The sequence below is a fragment of the Marmota flaviventris genome, chromosome 2, assembly GCF_047511675.1.
Source record: "Marmota flaviventris isolate mMarFla1 chromosome 2, mMarFla1.hap1, whole genome shotgun sequence".
NCBI lineage: Eukaryota > Metazoa > Chordata > Mammalia > Rodentia > Sciuridae > Marmota > Marmota flaviventris.
This window is the reverse complement of record NC_092499.1, coordinates 96089912-96114001: the sequence shown is the minus strand read 5'-3', so window position 1 is coordinate 96114001 and position 24090 is coordinate 96089912. Positions and strand designations below refer to the sequence as shown.

Genomic DNA, 24090 nt, shown 5'->3' with positions numbered 1-24090 from the left:
CCCAGAGGGAGATTTTATAGAAAAGTACATTAGGTAGTTCACTTACCAAGGCCTCTCCCTTCCCTTTGTCTCCTGTGATTTTGTGTGGCTGCATCAGACCTTAAAGCATTAGGGGACAATATACAAACACATTGATGATACCTGCATGTGTGTGTTTGTTTTATATTGAGCTTAGGCTTGCCTTTAAAAAGAAGTCACTTGAGAGTGAGCAAAAAGCATAATCTACCAAATTCTTCAATTTCTCAAATCCCCATTTGGAATCTAGTTCAGAAATAACCACAATGGGAGATGTTTAATTTCCATAAGCAGGCATAAATAAGGGCAAATTCAAGCTTATACCAGAAAATGGGCTTCTCTCTTGCTCATAAATGTATATACATTCACTAAGCTGAGTTCACATCATATTTAATTTACCATTTTATATCCTATTTGGGGGGGCTAAATCATATCAAATCAATTTCCAAGCAGCATATTGAATTATATTCAATTCAACTTAACAAGAATTATCAAATAGAGATTTTAATGCATTCGTTGTTTATACAGGACAGTGCCTGGCATATAGTAGGAGTCAATAAATATTGAATTGGGGGAAGTAAAATCCCAGTAGGCATTAGTCTCCCACTAGAGGACAAGAAAACTCATCAATACAAATAAGCAATCAATACAGTCAAACAAAAGTTTGAGACTTTTTTTTTTTACTTAAATTATGCTGATTAAGTCCATCAAAAAGGTCACTCACAGTGAAGGCAGACTCAGTGTGAAACCTGGAAACCACAAGTGAACCAAGCAAACCTGCTCTCACATGGAGTAGGCCAGCCTGTGGAACCATTCTGTGATCACTACCCCTCCCTACCCCCCACACTCTCCTATGAATATCAGCACACACTACTGTTTGCAAAAGTCAGTGTGGCAGGTGTGTGCAATGGAGAAACTCTAAGAAATAAGAAGGTATCTGTGGATTTTATAGGCCTCAGTTTCCTTGTTTATGTTATATATTTCAAATTTTATTTATTTATTTAACATTTTTTAGTTGTCTATGGACCTTTATTTTATTTACTTATATGTAGTGCTGAGAATCAAACCCAGTGCCTCACATGTGCTAGGCAAGTGCTCTACGACTGAGCCACAACCCCAGTCTCCAAATTTACTTATTTGATTAGAGATTTCTTGGGATCTGAGTGAAACGTGAATTAATTTAAGTGGGAAGAAAGAAAATGTACATGGATAAGAAGGGTGAAGATGGAAGGCAGTTTTGTAATTAAAAGACAAAGACTTGGTGTTTATTTATGACTATTACAAGCTTTAAAATAACTTAATAGAAGTTACATGAGGGTCAAATTTGATTTATATGTTAAGGCATAAATTGTGATGACAATATATTAATATATGGTTCTATATTATAAGATCAGAAAAAAAAGGAATTATCTTGTCTGGATACCTATAGACAGGGTTTGCAACTTTGAAAAATTCTTAGTTTTCACTCTAAAATATTAATTTCCTTCCTTTAGCAGTAACCTCAAATCTAACTTTCTTCTACAATTTTTCATTAACATCATATTCTTTTCTAGTACTGAATATAAATAATCTATTATATTGCTGCTTTTTGAGTATGAAAACCACATCCTGATTTTGCATTTCTGAAATCATATCTTAACTCTCTTGATTAGACTTGGGTATTTCATAAATCTTCTCCCAGGTATGTATTTACAGACCATCTATATTGTATTATTAGCAAATGAAAGGCTTAGGATGTGAACTCTGTAGTGTCCCTTGTGCCAACTCTTTTTTTTTACATACATGTTTTTAATTGTAGATGGACAAAATACTTTTGTTTATTTAGTTTTTTTTTTTTTTTTAATGTGGTGCTGGGTATCAAATCCAGTGCTTCATGCATGCTAGGCAAGTGCTCTATCTCTGAGCCACAATGCCAGTCCCCTTTTGCCAACTCTTGATGGGCCATCTTGAGAAGGGTTCTGAGACTTTGAGCAGATGTAAGCACTTTGCACCTCCCTATTTTGTGTGAACAATAAATATTTACTCAATTGAACTGAATCTATTATTTTTAGTTTCACACTCAGATAGGAATAATATCCATAAGTACTGATGATTCCTTGTTATTTCCCAGCATATTGTCACCTTTCAGTACATAACATACTTTACTACTCTGGCTTTTGGCCACATTACTACTTCTTGAGGGATCCCCCTTTTTTTTTCTTAAATTTTTAAAATTTGTTTTAATTAGTTATACATGACAGTAGAATGCATTTATGCACTTTGATATATCATACATAAATGGGATATAATTTCTCACTTTTCTGAGTGTACATGTTGCAGAATCATATTGGTCATTTAGTCACATATATACATACAGTAATAATGCCTGTTTCATTCTACTATCTTTCCTATCCCCACATCCCCTCCCTTCCCCTCCCATCACTTTTCTCTACCTAATCTAAGGTAAGGCTATTCTTCCCTAGTGCTCCCCACCTTATTGTGAATTAGCATGTACATATTAGAGAAAACATTCGGCCTTGGGTTTTCTGGGATTGGCTTATTTTGCTTAGAATGATATTCTCCAACTCCAACCATTTACTGGCAAATGCCATAATTTCACTCTTCTTTAAAGCTGGGTGATATTCCATTGTGTGTGTGTGTGTGTGTGTGTATCATATTTTCTTTATTAATTCATCTATTGAAGGACACCTAAGTTGGTTCCATAATCTAGCTATTGTGAATTGAGCTGCTATAAACATTGATGTGGCTGCGTCACTATAGTATGCTGATTTTAAGTCCTTTAGGTATAAACCAGGATTCCCCTCTTTTGACTGTTATGACGCCAGTGTTTCTTGGCTTCCCTTACCTCTTAGAAAGCTTTTTCTCTTTTTACATAATGGATTTCCTTTCACCAATTAATAATTTGAATGTCTGTGTTTCCCTGAGTGCTGCCTTGGACCTCTTTTTACTTCTCCCTCTTGCACATACCTAGGTGAGTTCATCCAGGTTGTGGTTCCAGTCCTGCCCTCTCTCCTTTCCAGAGTTCTAGGCTCATCAATCTAGCTATTTATTAGACATCTCCACACTGGTATCCTTCCATTTCAACCTCAATGGCCATGTTTGTTTCTTTTTCCTCAACTACTGTGCCATGAATTCAATTCAAAAAATTCCGCTAGTGTTAAAAAAAAAAATACAATAGAATAGAACTGATGTGAAACTATCAGAAATGAAGAACCATTTGAAGAAATTTTTAAAGTGTGCATTTGGTTATGATGTATAATGTTTTCTTACTGTGGATCACTGTAAAAACATTCTTTCAATTTCTTTTCCCCAACTCAAATTAAAGTTTACCCCTTTGATCCTTTTCCCCTGCTTAGTCTTAATTCAGGCACTGAGTTAGTGCTAGCTAAGCTGAACTGACTACCAAGCATCTAATACAAACTAGTTTTTAAGAAGTATAAGGAAAGCATAATAATCTTTAATTTGAAAGTATGCTTACAGTTTGCAGAAATTTAAATGAGTGACCTTTGATTTCCAGTGCTGAGAAACCAGAAGTTGAACATCCATAATTAAATTTCATTAGGTGTTAATACTTACTACTTGAATCATTTTGAATAATTTTCTTGACTTTTCTGAGCTTCATCATAATCTTTTCTATTATTATCTCTGCTCAAGAATTTATCACAGCACTGTGGTCCCTAACATAACAAATCTAAATGCCTTAACTCATTAAACTCAATAAATATTTACCAAAGCTAGCTTTGAAAATACAGCAGTGAATAAACTGAAGGCAAAATCTCCACTTGCAGGGAGTCACATTTTATGGGAAGCACCTCTCCCTGAAGTCCCTTCCAAGGTTATCCAGCCTTATCAGGATTTTTCCCATTGAACTAGACTCCTCACTGTTCCCACAGTTTCCTCATGCTTGACCATCCTTGTCTTCTCTGCCTGGAATTGCTTGGTATTTCCTCACCAATAGTCAGCAGCTAGTCTTGGTTTTCATTTCAGGTTCAAAAATTACCTCCTTGATATCATCCCTGACTAATTGAACAATTATTCAGTATTTTTATGTCATGATCCACTAGGACAGTGCATATGCTTCCCACTTATACATATCTCCTGATGATTCTTGAAAATATTTCCTGTCTTCTGAAGTTGATTATAAATTTATTGAGGTAAAATCTGAATCATTTGTGTGTGAGTTAAAACCTGTTCCTTCTCTTTTTTTTTTCAGACATACTTCTTATTTCTCCCTAATATCCATCCTTATCTTCCTCCTTTTAATACTAGAACCCCTTCAAATTTTATCTGGCACATTATACCCAGTTGAAGACTACATTTCCCAGACTCCTTTGAAACTGTGGAAGGTCTTGAGACCAAATTCTAACCAATGAAATGCCAGTAGAAGGGATCTGTGCAAAGTTTGGGAATTGCTTGTTTCTACTTCCTTATGCTCTTGCTTGTGGCCTGGAATGTGATCCTGGAAATGATTAATCATCTTGGACCTTGCAAATGAGGGTAAATCCTAATGTAATAGTGAAACAAGAGAGCTCATCTGAGTTCCTGGGCTACCTTTTAAAGCAGACCTTTCTTTAAATGAATGGCCTATGAGCTCAGGTGTTTATGCACTTACAAAAAAAAAAAAAAAACAAACAAAAAAAAACTTCTATCTTATTTTGGCCACTGTTTGTTATCTTTAATAAAACATTAAAACTAAAATTTTAATATAACAATTCTTTCAGTATTTAGCAGGATAATATGAATGGAGTGCAAAGTAACAATATTGTTGTTTTTTTGTTTTGGGTTTTTTTTTTTGTTTGTTTTGTTTTTTGCTTTTGCTTTCCCTTAAATGTTCCATGTTCTTATTAATTATGGCTTGAAAAGAGAAGGGGTGGTTTGGATAGTTTCTCACTGAACTATATTCATTTTGTTGGAAAACTGACATCATGTTAATATACTCAATTGTTCTGATATCACTAATTAAGACTTTTGGAAGAACTATCTGGAATAGGAATATAAATTGAGCATTAAAAGAGAGAACTTTAAGTAGCCAAGAAAACTTGCAGAAATTTTATAGTTTTGGATCTGTAGGGAAATGGGGTCACATTCAATCTCTTAGCTCCCCGGGCTGTCCATCAACTGCACTACCATGAACTACAAAGCAGAGAAAACAGCATACCTCCAAATCTCCCGAAATATTGGCACCAGCAAGAATCCCAGTAGCTGCTGGGAAAAAAATAGCAAAGACAGAGAAGAAGCCTTCTCCTTTTGTGAAGCTTGGTCCAAAGTTTTCTGCAAATATTGATGCTATAACACAAATTACAAGAAAATTATCATGTAGACTTTTTTCACAGAGTAGAAAAATTTTGGCTTCTATATCTCTAAATGCAAATATATCTCAAGAGTCTAACTGGGATGAGCTGAAAGATGCTGTTGTACTCCTGATGGATTTGTTAGTATTTGCCAACAGTCAAAATGTATATCATAACACTTCAGAGCTCTATGACATAGCTCTGAAAAATCAGTAATTTTTTGTGTTAACAGAGACCCAGGATGCCTGACTTCTTTGAGTCTTGAAGAGATTGAAAGAGAAGATGAAAAACTCTTTTATCATCATACTGGCACATTCACAAAGTATACCATATACATTCACACATACCATGTCCCCCCACCAACTACATTCTCATATGCATACATACCTGAAACAAGCAACACTCTTTTTTATGCTTTTAATTTAAATGATAGGAGAATTCTGTGGGTGAAGCTACTTTAAAATGTTATTATTAATTTTCTAATCTCTTTGCCTCTTGCCCCCAGAATTTGGATCTTAGATCCCTATACCAAATTCTCATGTGTGAGAAAGTAGTGTCTTGTCCCTACAGAAAGGCTATCCCACAGGTTGCCATCATATTACTTAAGTGAAAGGAAACAATCTAGAAGAAAAACGGAAAGGAAAAAGAAAAGGAGGAAGAAAATCGTGAATGAAAGAATCAGATACAAAGAGGAAAGAAAATTTAAGACATCAGAAAAAAAATACCATATGAATGGGAAGAGGGAAAAGAATAGAAAGGAAAAGGATGTTCATGTCCAAAGCGAAAAAGATAATCTTTACAGAGAAAGAGACTCAGAAAGATAGAGGTAATGTGATATTTTTTAAGAAAACAAATATGGACAACTGAACAAATAATAAAGTGAAATACAAAACAAACTTAGCAGTGGATTCCAGGGTGGAAAGGTAGGAACAAGTGGGTGTGTAGAACAGAATAGGAGAGAGAGGTCAAATTCCATGCTTGGTGATGTTATCACAGGATGCTACACTAAGTAAGCCTATAATTCTTCATGCTTGAAATCCTGACACTGATGTTCAACTAGGTAATGCCACAGCAAGGTTAAGATGCCAAAAAACTACCAGGAAGGGGAAAAAAATGTCTTTGTTTGACTCTAGTGCTCTGCACTGGTTGAACAAATTGTTCAAGCTGTGTTCTCTTTTCCTGCATGTAATTTCTATTCCCACTACTTGACAGCAATAATTTGTCCAGCATTTTAAGGTTTACAAGGCACTTTCATAACAACTATCTCATTTACTTTTCAAAATTCCCTCAGGAAGTTATTATTATCATCACTCACACATTTAGCAGGAAAATCTGAGACCCAAACACATCAGGTGACCTGTCCAGCTGATAAACAGTGGATTTAAAATTCAACCCTGTCTCTCCCAAATCCAACTCTAGTATGTGGTCTCTTTCCTGGGCTATGCTGGAATTCTGTTGGCTGCGATTGGGGGATAGGGACAGTGATGTGGGGAGCAACATGGATCGAGGAGAAACTAGTTTGTCATCTGTACCTTGGTAATTGAAGAAGCCTCTGGATTTCTTCTCATTGTTGGATGGAATGACAGTCCCAATGAAGAAGTTTGCAATCGCAATGAGAAGAATAATCAGAAGAATCACTTGAGCCTGGAATGGCAAAATGAAAGGGGATCAAATTAGATTTAGTTAACAACTTTTCACATAATTGTAGAAGTTATTGTCCACTGGAGAAAGACTCTCTGATTATTCAATAAGGCTCTGCTCCCCACTGTCAGTGATAAGTGCATCCTTATGGACTATCATCTTAACAGACCCTCTTCTACTTGGATGTAGCAGCTGCATTTTCAGTTGGAGTATGTGCTTGGGTACTTGGAGGTGACACTTCAAGAACATTTCAAGTAGGGAGTGGGAAACTACCACAATACTTCCAGGAATGTAACTGGAGCCAGAAGGTTTAACTTGTACAGATTTGAGTTCTTTTCCAGGCAGAGTACCTATGAATTCTTCCTCTTCCTACTGCAGAGGGCCTACTACCAGAGAACGGAAGGGTTCATGGAATTTCCATCATGCCCTTAATGTCAGGCTGCCAGTGTGTGCTCATGTGAACAGTCTACTACTGGCCAAATGGTCTTCCTGTTCCTGAAACTTTTCAAATGGTGTACCTGCTTGACATCACCATATACTGTTCCCTCTAGCAGGATCTCACTTCACCTTAGTCTTTATGTATCTATTTCCTGCATCCTATAAGTCTCTGTGACCTCTTCAAAGAGCCCTCTCCTGGATACTTGATCTGAACTACAAGCACCTCATTCACTGAGGGCTTATAATACAACAGATGAAGCTTTAAATTTTAATTTTGAGGAGGAGCACTGGAGATTGAACACAAGGGTGCTTTACCATTGAGCTACATCCCTAACCTTCCCTCATCTTTTATTTGTTTTTGTTGAGACAGGGCCTCACTAAGTTGCTGGAGTTAAATGATTTACTCACATCACAGAGATATAAATCAGATTCAAATCTAGGAATTCTAACTACAAAGGTGAAGTTCTAAATACTACCCACTACTGCTGTGGAACTACTTTGTCTCCCTTGGGGCGTAAAGTAATCTAAAACCAGTGTCCTTTTACTTCCTCCTTTTGCTTGTTGCTTGCTTGCTAGCTTTCTTTATTTCTTCCAGGTCCTAGGGATCAAACCCAGGGCTTGTACAGACTAAGCAATCACACTACCACTGTGTTATACTCCCAGCCCCCTTGTTATTTTCTAATATCCCAGTGTCCTGTTATTTCCTTGATAGTATATTATGTCATTTACCATTTTCTATTTGTTTTTCTATTTACTTACTCATCTATCCATAGACCAGATGCTGAACTGTGACAGGGATTATGCTTGTTTTGGTCACAACTGAATTTCTAGTACCTTGCAGAAGGCCCAGCACATGGCAGACACTGTTTAATGCGTGAATATTGCTTAACTTATGAGTATATAACCCAGAAATAGATGCCATGTTGGAATGTTTGCTACTCCCTTATAGGGGTGGGAGGCTTTGACGATCTTTCCATTTCTGGTGACCACTTGAGAACCAGTTACAGTGTCTCCAGGCTTGCAGAATATTTTCAGTGGCACAGATTCCTGTGTGGAGTTACAAAAGAGGCAAAAGACATGCTCCCTGTCATTCAGAAATTTACTCTCTGCTTTAAATCTGCCAGTTAAATTCAGATGTATTCTGGTTCCAAAGCCTGTAACACACTAAAATTTGCTGGTCAAATACTGGGATTAAGAGGAAAATAATAGTTCTGCCTCTGCTACCTTTTCCCAATGCACCATCAATTCTTTTGGGTTTCAGCACCCATGGGCAGCTTGAAAGGGAATACCTGGTTGAAACATGGGCTTCTAGTATGCACTGTGGCTAGGGTCATAAGGGTTCTGGGCATGAAGATGGAAGTAACTTTAGTGGCTGTGTCACTGGGATGACACAAAGGGCCAAGCACAGGCCAATAATGTGACACACGAGCTGTGAGGCACGACAAGACTTGGTGCTTTGTGGGCTGGAGGTTCTACCTAGCACTACTAAGTGGCTCCTTTTGCCATAGCAAATAGCAATTCTTTTTGAATATGGGGTTCTCTTGATTTCTGCAATTTGTTCAGAACCTGACCAGCAATTGATAACATCATTTTGAGAAATTCACCTTTGCTTCCCATTCCATTCCAGCTACTGAAATTCCTAGAAGAATCACTACTGTGATGGAGCCTATTATCCGGATATCATTGGTTGGATCCACCATCATTGAATCACTTTCCTAAGGGTAAAAAATCACTAGTGATTAGAGATACAACTTTTTGCATATAGATATAGATACAACTTTTTGCATATCTTATTGTAACATTTAACAGTAAGAAGAGATTTTTGTACACTGATGCCTGGGGCCATTAGGACAATAGAAAAATGAAGTGCTTATAAATTTGAGAAGATAAAGAATCTACCTTTTTTTTTTTTTTTTTTTTCTGTGATAATAGACCTTGGATAGCCAAGGTTAGGAGTTAGAAACTGTAGAGATTCAGAATAGTCACAGCTTTGAAAGCCTACTGTAGCACTAAGTAAAAGCATATATGCATACATTGTGCTTTGTTTCAGAAGAATGATTAGTTATTTTGGGGTATCAGGGGGAATTCTAGAGGAATACAAATGAGTTTTTTTTAACAATGTGAATATTGGAAAATTATTCTTAAAAGTCCATTTAAGAATAGACAACACAAACCTGATAATGCATTTCTTGAAGATAACATGCCTTACAAAGTATGTAAATGCTCATGATTCATCTAATTTTAAAATACAGGTCATTTTATTAATTAAATTCAGTGTGCACCATTGTTACCATAAGACAAAGATCATAAGTTAGTTTGTACACAAGCCAATTAGTGTGCTTATCCCTACACCATTCTAGTTTGGGCATCTAAAACGAGGAAATACCTAGTTTTCTGCAGTGGGTTATGTTTGAACTTTCTTTTCCTTTGGAAATCTGTAAGCGTAATAGAAGTATGACTATCTGATTTTTCATATTTTGCACAATGTTTCATGTGTCATTTCATCTGATCTATACCATGAAACACATAGAACAGTATTATTTTTTAAAGTTTTTTTTTAAGAGAGAGAGAGAGAGAGAGAGAGAGAATTTTAATATTTATTTTTTAGTTTTCGGCAGACACAACATCTTTGTTTGTATGTGGTGCTGAGGATAGAACCCGGGCCGCACGCATGCCAGGCGAGCGCGCTACCGCTTGAGCCACATCCCCAGCCCATAGAACAGTATTATTAACCCATTGTAAAGATCTGGAAAACACACTCCAGATGAATAGTGGAATTGGTCCAAAGTCTCCCAGTTGGTAAAGTGAGAGCTGGAATTCAAAGCCAGAACTTCTGAGGTCGTGTCTGAGGCTCCTTTCCCTATATCCAACTTTCCCCCTCTCATCTTGCCATAATAATATTCCCATAACCCCCTAAACCCTGGAAAAAGAAATAAATTATCTTGCTTGACTGTATAAAGAAAAACTTTACTTACCTTAAGAAGATCTACCACAGTTTCAGCAAATCCCACCACATACATAGCAACAGCCACTGCATTGGCAAAAGCAAAGATCAAGCCTATTGACCCACCAAACTCAGGCCCTAAGCTCCGGGAAATAAGGTAGTAGGCTCCACCTGAAATAAGAAAGGAACATGTTTTACATTGAGTAATTGCCAAGAATTTAATTTACGTGATCAAATGATTTTGAAAGTCTGAAAAATTTTAAATGTTAATTATTCTAATAAAGCATGACAGCTTTCTAATAATTTTAGGGCTCCTGTGTCATCATAATGAATAACCTAGCCATTCCTTGTACTCTGTACGTAATCTACAATAGAAGTATCCTGACTTAATGAATTCAATTTATTGAAACTTAAATGCAAAAAAAAATGCTCTATGCAAGAATTTTTTATCAAAAATTGCTTTGTCTTTAAAAAATATCACTGTAGTATTCAAATTAATAATGTGATTACAGTAAAATAAAACTTTATGTCCAAAATTTTCAGAAACGAACAGGCCTAGAAAGAAAATGAAGTGGAAGAAGTTGGTCTTTATTCTTTCAACTTCCTTTTCTATCCCATAAAATGTTCTTGGATACACTTGCTGTATAAAACAAGGTATCAATATAATGCTACATATTATTCCTTCTAAAAATCAGACTTGGTTTTTATGTTTTTAGCTCAACAAGGCATGATTATTGCTAAATACCATAATTGGGGACTAAGTGGCAAAGCAGGAAAGGTTTGGAACAATGGCCTGTTCCTTGGCCATGTCTGTGTCCTCCTGTGTACAGGAAAGACTAAGCTGACTGGCCAACAGCCTGCATTGTACCTAGAGCAAGTTAGTGATGTATTAAAAAAAAAGGGCTATATGAGAGAGCCCTAATTATTTAAAAGACCATCACAACAACTTTCTATATGGAACTAGTCTTGGAGGTAGGCACAGTGGACTTGGAAATAACATTGAACAAATGCACTGAAAAACAGGAAAACCACCTTCTACTGAGAAGGAATTTCTTTCACTAGAGTAACTGCTTTGGGTTAAGTGACCAAGTCTTCTCTAAAAATGTAGTGTATTTTCTGGGTAGAACAAATCCACATTATTTCCTTTAGCTCGTTTCATTAAACAAGTTAGCTAGACAGTTAAATAGGTAGGCTTGGTCGAAATGAGAATCAGGCAGAAGTTAGCAGAGGAAGAATTTTGTGGGTGGGATGATGTTTTAGAAGGCCCTGATTAAGAAGACCTGGTCCCCAAAAAAGTAGACCCCAAAAGCCAAGGGAAAGGCAATGAGGAAGAAAAGAAGTTAGAAGAACAATAATGAATTTCATCCACTTCATTTTCTATCTAGGCCTACCTGCTGCTGGATAGCTTGCAAACTTTTTGTTTTTATTTTCTTCTTGATGATCTTCTCATGCCTGTTGGCCATGAGGAGCATATTGTTTGGGGTGAACCTTGAAGGCTGGGCACAGGATGATTTACTGAATGGGAATCATCACTAGTGTCAGCTAGGGTGCTGGAGAAGACCTATCCTGAAGGGACCTAAGAGAGGGCTGGCAGGAATCTTCCTTGTATAAAAATAGACCTCATATTTTGTTGTATTCCATACTTTCTTACTAAACAGATAGTCACTCTATAAAAAAAACATGTTTTATCCTAGGAACTAGGTAAAAGAGGTCTTTTATGGAGATCCCCTAATTTTAGTTGAGAAGCATGTTGCCTTGCTGTTTAAATTTTTTTTTTTAAACTTTGGAGGCTAATTAGCAACATGAAAATTTTGCTCCCAGTATTAGACCAACTTTAAAAATTGCTCTGTAACCTAAGGTTGTAGTCATAAGTAAATTAATTGACTTACCTCCTCGTACTACTCCATTTGTGCAAATAGCAGACATAGAAATACCTGTGAGTGTTGTCACTACCACACTCAGGCCAATGATGACGACTCCAAGACCTGCAAAATCCCCCAAGAAAGGTGTTTGGCTCCAGAACTGAGATAAGTCACCAGGACTTCAGGATGCAGCAGTCTGTCTGTCAGAGAAGGATCCATCTCCCCATGAAAACCTGAAATGTTCTAAAAGATCCCCATTCCACGGAGGTCTAGGAAGCACCTGAAATGTACTAAACTTTAAAACTGAAGCCATGTGGAGGAGTCAGTTTCTAAGAAACACCAGCAACAGGTGTGCAGACTTGCCTGAAAAATAAAATGTTTATCTGAGGCATTTGTGCATCTGTGAAGCTTGACCTGCAATGTTCCAGAGAGGTCCATGAGAAAGGAGACTAGAGCTGACCAGAGATCTGCACTATACTCACCATACCTGATGCTTCCCTCTGCATCCAGATCCTCCAGACACTTAGCCAGGCTTCAAGAACACAGAGCTATTTCCTTGTTCCCATCAAAAACAAGTATATAAAAAGTTTTTGCATACCCGTAGCAAGTGATGAGGGTATTAGATATCTTAGAGATTTTACCTCCACGAACAAACCCGTTAGTTGCTATTGCAGAAGTTGACAACCCAGTAATAGAAGTTACCATGGTGGAAAGAAGAATTATGAGAACTCCAAGACCTGTTAGCAATGAAAGATAGAAGATATTACATTCACTATTCTCCTATGGTTTCCTTACTTCTGCAAACTATACAGCTTTTAATTTGAGTTTCCAAGTCCATGTCTCGGGCCCCACTGGGGTTTCTTGTGCTGAGGAGAGACTGGTATGCCTGGCATAAAGATCAAGTCTGAGAACCACTCGTTATGATGAAGGATGGTTTCCAAAAGTAAACACAATCTAAAACGCAGCCCTGGAAAGGAAAAGTTGACTTATGCTGGTGTCCTGGGAGAGAAACTACCCTGGATGTGAAAAGAGAAAACATGACATTTGACCTTCTCTCTTACTTGAGAGGAACATGAATGAGAAAGTTGGGGATTTGACAAAGGTTAAATCCTTCTCCATTTTTCTTGCATCCCTTTGCTGGTGGGGAGGGAAAGAAAGGAACCAACTTGTATTACCTTTGAAAACACTCCCAGAAAGGTCAGTGGTGAGCTATTTGAGCCTGTGTTGCCTTTACCTTACAAATGATGTTGCGGGTCACAAGTTTAATTACCTCCTCTGACATATCCATTTGTGGCAATAGCAGAGGTGGATAAACCAGTGATACCAGTCACTGTCACGGCTAAGCCGATGATAATCACACCAAGACCTCAGTTGAGAGAGGAAAAATAAAGGCAATTAAATGGTGGAACAATCTATTGGGTCATTTGCATAAAAGCTAACAAACCTAAGGTCATCATTGAAGGACCACATTTGAGAATCACAGTTTGGCCAGGAAATCATCAAACAATCAATGTTCAACTTTGAAGTTTTCTGTCTGTAGTAGCTCAGGTTCCAAGAAACTCAAGAGCTAAAATGTGCAAAGCTATGTTGCATGCAACTCAACAACTGAAATGGGTCAAAATATAATTTGAACCCTGGGGTTAATGACATTCTAGAAACCAATGAACAAAAAACGAATCTATACTATTCCAAGCTGTTAATATAACTGTAGATCAAATGTGATTCCTCCTAGTTAACTTTCTTTTTTGTACATTGGTTCTGTAGGGGTGGAAAATTACATACAGGATAGCAAACTGTTCATTGGACAGACGGGTAAGGTAGAAAGAATCAAATCAAACTACATTAACTTATTGGCTGTGTGACCTCTGGCAGGCTACTTATTTTCTAAGCCAAAGATGGCAATTGAGTTAGAAAGAATGCATATGTTAAGTTGTTACCATAGTGCATAGGACACAGTACATAATCAAGCTTTTTCATTGTATTTGCAACAGTCACAAAGGCTATTGTTTATTAAAAGCCATATATATATATATATATATATATATATATATATATATATATATATATATATATATATATATGTCTGTGTGGTAGGTAGTGTGAGAGCCTCAAGAAAAAAATAATATGAAATGAAAAAAGCTGTCCTTGAAGATCTAACTGTTCAGAAGGTTAATGAACATAATGAAAGGAAGAAAGTGGTAGAGGCCAGAATTTGGAGGAAGGCCTGACTACTTTAGGACACTCAAAGATGACAGAATTTGCCAGAATATATTGCTTTGGCATAAGAATTTTTTCTATTAAAGACAAATAACTAAAAGAGGACACCAGAAAAGTTCTCTGTTCCTTCCTCTTTGCCTAAATGCAGGATATACATTTGTAAACGTCCTGACTAGTTACCAGGAAGGACAGAAACTAAAGACCAGAGACAAAACTTCTTCTGCTTAGCCTACAGAAGGCATCACAAGAATGCATACACCTTATCTTCCAGTACTTCTCCTCCCATTTACTTAGCTTCCCTCAATCTGCACACCAGAAACCCAAAGTCCTTTTCCTCTATCTGGCCACCCTCCCACAGCTTTATTGTTCTTTTGTTAAGATGATATACAAGCTCATGTTCTAATGGCCCTTTTGAATCACTTTTTTTTTTTTTTTTTGTTAATCTGGCTTTGAATAGTTTAATTTTTAAGGCCACAGTCGATGAACCTAAGGTGAGTAGAGGGAAACACTATTTCCCTCTCCTACAATACCCTGTCCAGTGGAGGCTGACCCAGAGTTCAGGGAGAAGATTGTAGGATCACAGCCTCTGCACTCCCTCTGGTTCCATTGGGAATGGTCTGGCCTGGACTGCTTGGTGTTTCCATATACAAAGCATATGCTCTACAATTGCTGATGGTAGGCTCTTTTATCTCAGGGATGTCTTGGTCCATGCCCCAATAAAAGGGAAGTGGAGAGTGATTAAAGGCAGAAATACTGAGATGCTCCCAGATATATTGTGGATCTAGCAGGAGTCTCTAGACTATTGTGCAGGATAAAGTGCAGTGGCAATAGGCTAATTGTGGGGCAAAAGTTGCAAACTTGGATTATACTGCTTTGGTCTCTGTAGACTCTTAAAAGCTAGGGTTTCTAAGAAACAGTTGCATTAAATGTGTTGTGTCTATTGCAAGGATCCTGTGGTGAGAGCATCACTTCTGTATACTATGTGGCTTCAGGTTCTTGCACTACTAAATGTGATTTATTTTTATCCTCTGTACATTATTTTTCTCTTGACTTTGTTTTTAGAAAGTTAGTTTAAGATTGAATGTTTAACATACCCAGAAATGGTAACAGGACCATATAGTTTGCATTGCTTGGCATTAAACCTATTCTAATTTATTATTTCCCTATCCATATTTTTCCTTTGCCTCTATTTTTCCCAAAATTCTTAATTTATTCTTTAATATTGTGTATATTTCTGTAAGCCATTTGAAATCTCAGGACAATGTTTTATACTCTTAAACAACGAGGGATTGCTTCTCTCCTTCTCATAATTACACATAAAATCCTTGGGTGAAAGGCAGCATAGGAAACTTTCAGTTTATTGTTTTCTCTCAGAGTGTGGTCCTCCAACCACTTGCTCCAGGAAATGCCTGGAGTGCTTATTAAAAATGCCCGGACCTACTGAGTTGGGATCTTTAAAAGTGAATCCCAGCATTTTGCAATTTTCTAATCTAATTTATCAGATAATTCTTACCTACCTTACAGTAAGATGACTCAGCTACCCTCAGCTTAGCTCAACTTGTGTCTGCCTGTTCAGCAAGGTCCTTTAGGTTTATCTTCAAAGAACTGATTGGGAAAGAATTAACCCAGCTCCCTAGATTTAAGATGAGAAGTAAAGCTCACAGGGTAAAGTGACACTCATCTCCCCTGCCAAATGGGTAAGTTTATTGGAAACCATCTTGCCCCAGCCAACGTCTCTAAAACAGAGAAGAACAGCTAGATGGCATTATCATTCCTTCCTTCCATTTGCTTTTAGGAATAAAGCAGTCAAATCTCAGAGCTCCTGAATGGCTACCCCCAGGGCTATAGCTACTGTTGCTGCTGGTTCCAGATTCCTTCTGGCTTTATCCACAAGATCTGGGCTTGAATATTTTGTGGGCAGGTTTCTTCTCTAAGCTACCCCCAAAGCAAGAAGAAACTACATGTGTTTGTTTCTTTTCTTTTCCAGTACAGAGAACCCAAATGGGAATAAATGGTGGCTTAAATCATTTAACTTTAGGTTCACAGCAAAGGCCAGTGAAACAGCGTGGTTGATAAGAAGTTTCTACTACTCCCTAAAATCTATTTTCTGAGAATTAAAAAAAGAAAGAAAAGAAAAAAAAAATGAAACAAAACAAAGCCCATAAACCTCCATTCAAAGGAAGCCTCACTGAACAACGATTGGGTAGAACTCCAATCACTTCAAATATGTGATTTAAACACCTTTAGTAATATACTCTTATTAAACAACGCTAATGTCTGAAAGTATAATAAACTGTTCAGCAGAAAACAAGATTCTTCATATTTTACAATTTTGTAAGAAACTTGAAATCGGGCTGTGAAGAGTAATGTAAGATCTGATTAAAGTTCAGATTATTGCCCAAACATATGGCTGTTAAATAAGTTGCATTAAAAAGAATTACTCTTGCCCTTGGCTACTCTCACACCTCCAAACAAAGTAATGTTTCTTGATGATCTCAATAAGTTACTAAACTGCCCTTAAAAACCTAATTTTGCATGAAACCCTGGAGCAAAACCTTGGCAATATTAAGATGCAGATTTTCCATGGAACAGCATATACTTATTTTGGACCCTGCGGCTGTACGCGTTCATTTGATATGCATCATAAAACCGGCAAGCAGCCCTTTGTCAGGAACTTAGCAGTTGCCAAACATGAAACATGGAAAAACTGTGGGAACTGGTTCCACTTTTTCAATTTACAGCTTAGCCCTTTCTTTTGAGTTAGTCTTCTGGTGGTTCTGTATGAGTTTTGAGGAGCAAAGGCAGCAGTCACCAACTACTTTTTAAACATGAATTGAGATACCTTCTGGAGTAGTCTCTGAGAGCACATCTGAACTTCTTGACACTCACACTTTATAAATCTTCCCTCAAAAGTGACTCTAATGTATTTCACATATACAGAATAGAGCATCATTGCTTTTTATTACATTAAATCAGAACCTTTGATAACATTCAAATTAATTTTTTATACAAATCTTAATAATATGCTCTCAACAAAAAAGATTTGCCAGAAGACATATTTTAAATGGAACACAGCAATTTAAAAGCTTAAATAATCACTCCTAGAATAATATCCATGTCTTCCATTTTCCCATTTAGAAAAAAAAATAACATCAGTTATAGACATGATCTTAGACATTTCCTCCATCATTTTAAGCTTATATCGGGTAATATCTTATTAACCTTTGTTTTCTAACTGCTGGTACCTGAAGGTAACACAATTATTTTCTCTGGAAAATGTTCAACAGTTCAGCACTTTTATTAGGTCACATTTTCACCAGTCTTTCCACAAGTAGTTTTCATATAGTGAAGTTTTGCTAATCATCATAAGAGGGATGTTGTTCAGCAAATAAAGGGCAAATGTCAATATATCCCAAAATATGAATATTATTATCTAAAATGAATGTGCTTTTGTGTACCTGTTTTGCTTTAAACTCTGTCAAAAGATAGATTGACTTGAGCATTTACTTGCATGCAATTTGGAAAATTCCAGCCTTGCAGGAGCTAACCCTCCTTACTTGTCCTTTCCAACAAACACTGTCAAAGAGGCAAAGTGAAAGGAGCTCAAGTGTAAAAAATTTCTGTAACCTTCATCTCACATTTGGTATTAAAGGTGAAACCAAGTTACTCACTGAGTTTATAATTTACATCAAAAATTATTTAGGGACTGAAGTTGTGGCTCAGGGGTAGAGCACATGTGAGGCACTGGGTTCGATCCTCAGCACCACATAAATCAATCAATCAATAAATAAAAGTTACTTAAAAAAATCATTTAGGAGGAGGACAATGCTTACCAATTCCAGCTTCTCCAACAATCCAGGAGAGGCGAATGAAGAGCATGACTCCCCAGATATTCAGCATGCATCTTACCTGTGGATAAAAAAGGGATATTGAAGAGACATGAGAAGCAAATATGGGGCAAAATTCAGTCATCTTTGTAATTCTAGTATTCAGGCCTTGCTGACACTTAATCATAGAGTGATTAAGTGACACTAGATCATAGAGTGGATGGTTTTCATGTGTAAACACAGGAGCTTTCTCACCAGCACACCTTTCACCCATCCAAACTTCACAACACCAGTTGTATCTTCTTCCTCCTTGTTTTCTGCTTGTTCATCTCCAGGCATCCCATCGCCATTAGCAACCCTGTCAGCTGAACCTGGGGCCACTGTCACATTCTGCATTTTTACAGATAGTAAAAACATCGAAGTCAACAAACAAATGATTCCATAAAACTTTCAAAGGCAAATCAAAACAATTCACACAAAACTTTAGACAAGACAAAAACAAAAACATTCTGGTCATTTTAGCAAAATAGCTCTCCCTGTAGCTCACTCTCACCTCCCCCTGCCCAGCTGATGTGTTCCTTTTGTCAGTGACTTTTAGGCTAAACCTACAAGGATGGTGAACGGAGGGAACCTAGATGGTCCTCCCACTAATGAGATTATGTCCTTAAATATAAGTTAAAACAAAAAAAGGAACAAAAAGAAGATATGAAAGGAAGGAAGCCTAGTAAGACTAAACTAGCATCTTTGGGGCAGCTTATTGGAAGGACCAGAAAAATAACTTTCCTCAGTACTGCAGAGTATCTGGAATTCTTTCCCCATGCTCCATTTTAATCACCCCAAATAATGACAATAAAGACAATAAAACTTCTCTACTCACCTCAGAAGGTCTTTAAGAGGATTCAGTGGAAAAAAAAAAAAACACCCACATGCAAGACTAGTTTCTTACAGGTTTGATGTGTCTTTGATAATTGTTGAGCGTACTAGCATTGTGTAGAAGGTAAAAGGTCTCATGACCAACTACCTACCAGAAAGATTTGCTAAGAATAAAAACTAAGTAGTATAAAATAATGATTAAAACCTTTATGCAGTTTTTTTCTGTGACCTAATTTGGGAAAGGAAAAAAAAAACAACTTCCTTTCTAGAGTGATAGCCTCTGAGTTCAATGGAGAGAAAATATCTGTTTCAAGTTAAAAAAAGCTCTCTATCTCCAATAGCTCTTCTAGAAATGACTTTGAATAACTTCAGATGCTTCTAGTTAATTTAGTCTATCTAACATCTGCTTGGCTCTTTACTCAGTAAACTACATCTCACTGAGCTTCCCCAAAGCAACTTTTCCAGTACCTGTTTTGAAATCACTGAAGAAGCCCCTTTGACCCAGGACTGAATTATCATTATTATGGGATAATTTTATTTTAGTTTAGTTATATAAGTTGTTGGTTTTTTTGGGAGGGGGAGCGGGGGTTGTTTTTATTTTTTATTTTTTTGGTACTAAGAATTGAACCTGAGGGTTCTGTATCGCTGAGCTACATCCTCATCCTTTTTTATTTTATTTTGAGACAGGGTCTCACTTAGTTGCCCAAGCTAGCCTTGAACTTGCCATCCTCCTGCCTCAGTCTCCTGAGTTGCTGGGATTACAGGGGTGTGCCACCATACCAGGCTCTAAATTGGCTTAAGCCTAGAATGCTATGTTCTGACGTCACTAAGAAAACTTGATGGGACTATTTTTTCCTTCTAAAATGAGACTGGTGTATAATAAACATTTAGTTTTTACTATAAAAACTTTGTTTTGGAATAATTAACTTTCTGGCCTTGCATACTCAAGGGCTCTTGGATCTTTGGGCTTTTGCATGCCATTAGTCTGACTATTGTAAACTGACTCTAATTTGGGCTATTTAATTCCAGGGAATTTGACTTCTTATCTTCCAGCATGTTCTCTCCTTCATTGTGTAAATAAGAATGCATACCTAACTTTCTTCTCCATAAGACTTTATTCATGATACTAGTGTGACATTTAGATAACTAATAAAATATAATGTGATAGGAGTCACTCTTTGACAACTGAATCAGAGAAGGACAGTAGTGTGCGTTGCTCTTCAACATCAATAAAGGGCTTATCATACAAAGGCCCTAATAAATGATGTTGAATCTGTAAAGTGGACCTAAATTCCCTGATCTCCACCACTTGGGATCAGATGTCTTAGTTTCTTATCCATTCTAATCTCCTATTTCTTTTTCTTTTTCTTCCTTATAAGTCCATTTCCTCTGTGCAGGCCACATTTAAAAAGAGAGAGGAAGAAAATAAATCTCAAGTCAGATCATCTTATTATTTTCTGACAGTATTGGGGAAAAAAATTTTAACAATAGAGGAAATTGAAATTAACAGTTAAACCAGGTGTGGTAGCTCATGCCAGTAATCCCAGATACTCCAGAGGCTGAGGTAGGAGGATCTCAAATTCTGGGATGACCTCAGCAATTTAGTGAGGCCCTGAGCAACTTAACAGGACCCTGTCTCAAAATAAAAAATAAAAAGGGTTGGGGATGTAGCTCAGTGGTAAAATGTTCAATTTCTAGTATCAAACACAAACAAAAATCTCACAAAACAAACGGCACAAAGAAAACTTAGTTTTGAATTACCGAAGTAATATCTTATCTTAAGCATCTTCAATTCCTATTTGCATAGATAATGAAAAACCAATATATTCAGACCAATGTAAAATAGAAATAAATAACATTCAAAGAAATTGAGGCCAACCTCACAGGGCAGAAACTGGTGGTCTATACCAGCTACAAATGCAAGTTATGTATGTAATTCAAAATTTTCTAGTAATTACTTTTATCTATTTATTCATTCATTTATATTTGGAGCCAGGAACTGAACCTAGCACCTAGCACATGTTAAGCATGAGCTTTACCACTGAGCTATACTCCCAACCCCTATAGCTATGTTTTAAAGAGTTTAAAAAAATCTAAAGATGTATTTAATTCTTAAATACAATATGAAAATCACATTTTATATTTCTAGCATTTGCTATGTAAATATTTGTTAATAGTAGTAGCACCTTACCTTGTGGAAAGGAACTGAATCATTGTTTTAATACAATATTTTATTTAATGGAATTTAAAGTATTATTTAAACACGTAATCAGCATAATAAAATATTCATAAGATATTTTATGTATTCTTTTTATAGTAAGTCTTTGAATATGGTGTATATTTTCCATGACAACACATTTTGGCTTGCATTACTGACATTTCTGTTGTTCACTAGCCACAAGTAGTTAATGGGTACCATATTGGACAACAAAGATCTATACAATGCAGTCAATTTTGGATGAAACATTTGATGTTATTTTCAATTTAATACAAACTCTATTTTTTTCTTAACAAATTCTATATAGATGCAGCAGCTACATGGGTCAAACGTAACTCTCTCTTTATAACTGAAATTTATAATCATTAAAGGCAGGAAATTTAGGAATGTGTTAAAATATCCATGAATGTTGAAGGGATTATTTGGTTAGGGGATTAATTTATTTCACTTAATTTGAAAACAATTTCCAAAAAAAATTATCAGTGTTCTAGCGAATCAAGAGTCTTGTGACCAGATCATCAGCAGATATTCATTCAAGAAGAAGGTGATTTTCTTTGCCTGGATCAATTGGAGACCCCATGAGACATAGTCTCAGTCACTTGTTTTTTAAAGGCAGTCTTGGGACTAGAACCATATTTTCTGACTAAAACTGAACTTGAGGATTTGGTCCAAGAAATTGCTCTGCTCTCTGATGAATACCAAAAGCGACTGTGACCCTTAGGTCTGGATTAATGAGAATACCAATGACTGAAAAAAATACAAAGTAAGCTTAAGGATGAATAGGATATTTAACATTTCCCTTAAATGAACATTTCTTCTTGATGGATGCCCTTCCTGGTCACAGTTTAGTTAACAGTTTTTAAATTTATCTTTAGAACGTCAAAATATGATGTAAAACGAATATTCTATGAGGGCATGACAGAAAAACAACCACATGTGGAAGTCAGTAAAGCAATCATTTTCTAAATTATTCAAAAATAGAGTCAATGTAGGGTTTCAAGTCTCCTTTAGGTAAATATTGTAACCTGCTGAAGTTTCAAAGTTTTAAATACATTTATATTATGTATACTATTGGGGGCGATGGAGGGGGGACCTGAATGCATACTTTTTTTCCCCACTAGTAAGGTTTGATAGTATAAATACAAGCACAGATGCCATTTTCATTGCTTACTCTACTGTTGGAGCTGAAAAATCCTACATCTTATAAACTTGGAAACTAGCTTTGACAGTGCAATTAATTTAGGGCGTGTCTTCCAGTAAGTTACTTAGCTTTTCTTGGAAGCTGCCAATGAGAATAAATCCAATAGGTTTTCTGAAAATCTTATCTGGAAATAATTTACTCTAAGGCAAAATCATTCCTCTATGTCAGCCACCTTTCTGTTCTAACATGGCAAAGCTAAACTTCGTCTCACTCTTTAATAAATGCCTCCTTGATAAACTCAAAGCATCATCAAAATACTGTACCTGACTTTGGGCTGAGGGTTTGTGGGGCCTTGATGGCTATGAACTATGCCCAGTGGCTCATAGACTCCTGGCTGGTATATGTTCTTGAAATCAAAGTCTCAGAGATCAAAAGTTTTATGATTGCACCCTGAAACCAGTTTTTTTCCTTTATACTTTGAATTAATTTTTTTGTTCACACTCCATTAGCATAAATGATGACCCATAACCTTTTGTAAATGCATTTTAAATTATATAGCTTTAGGGAAAGATTATTTATTTACTGAGAGTTTTACAGGTAAGGTTTTTTTTTTTTCCCCTTAAAGCACTAAATACACCTTTAAAAAAGAAAGAGTGTTTGATAAAAGATTTTTCCTCCTCCAATATCAATAAACTGGTGAGGCTTCAATCACATGCAGTTTACGGGACAGATCACTAATGAATTCTTCCAGATAATGACAAATTATTTTATTTAATATATAATGTGGATCTTCAGTTTCCCTAAAAATGTCTTTGTAGATATCAAAACAGAGGAAATTAAATATATTTATTCTTTAAATTCCAATTAGTTAAGTTTGCTACTTATACATGCTCTCGAGCTTTGAGCTTTAATCTCAAGGTGATAGAATTCTCATAAATATTTAGTCCTAGATGATCCCCCATTGTTTTAAATTTTCTTTTATTATTTAAATATCCAAGCATATGAAGAAGTATAGAGAATAATATAATAAATCTCCTGTACATATTACTCAGCTTCAATAATTATCAACATATGGTGAATCTATCCCTTCTAAATCCCTCACTCCCCTGCCACAGGATTATTTTAAAACCAATCCAAGTAAGAACCAGAGTCTTAAGGTGCATCTCAGAATAAAAAAAAAAAGTATGGTTCTAACTATATTTCATATCTTATTGAGCAATATTATTATGATTATACATTTTTTACTCATTTGTGATAAAGGAGTGTATTTTAAATGATGAAAATGAGAGCGTTTCTTTTTCTTGTTTTAAGGTACTATAAACTATGCCTCTAAATCACCACCAAGAGTCACAATTTATAATCATAGCATTTTTGCTGTATCTGAAAACATATTTCATACATAAACTGACTTGTTTTTGATAACTTAGGCAGAAAGTTGACTATATGCAATAAACTGGCATATGAAAAAGAAAATTGAAAGTATTTTCCAAGTATACTTTTAAGAGAACTCTCACTCTACCCATTATTTATTACTAAACTATATATAAATAATGGGAAATTAATCATATTTTTTCCACAGATTATTTTAATAGCAAGAGCTCCCAGGAAACTGGCCTGGGGTAC

At 36.2% G+C, this 24090-nt stretch overlaps 1 protein-coding gene across 3 annotated transcripts in view; it reads right to left on the bottom strand.

Moving 5' to 3' along the window:
* The window catches only part of Slc12a1 (solute carrier family 12 member 1), an 82766-nt gene that overhangs the window by 53659 nt on the left and 5017 nt on the right, over positions 1-24090 (bottom strand). The window contains exons 2-8 of one of the 3 annotated variants that reach the window (XM_027925651.2): positions 18491-18625; positions 18242-18317; positions 13462-13557; positions 10361-10500; positions 8990-9100; positions 6839-6950; positions 5174-5301 (exon numbers count right to left, since the gene is read on the bottom strand). In XM_027925651.2, coding sequence (XP_027781452.1) covers positions 5174-5301; positions 6839-6950; positions 8990-9100; positions 10361-10500; positions 13462-13557; positions 18242-18317; positions 18491-18625 — 798 coding nt within the window. Of the gene's footprint in view, positions 1-5173; positions 5302-6838; positions 6951-8989; positions 9101-10360; positions 10501-12218; positions 12315-12832; positions 12929-13461; positions 13558-18241; positions 18318-18490; positions 18626-24090 lie in introns of all 3 variants that reach the window. The other 2 variants (XM_027925645.3, XM_027925647.3) reach the window with 2 other exon arrangements.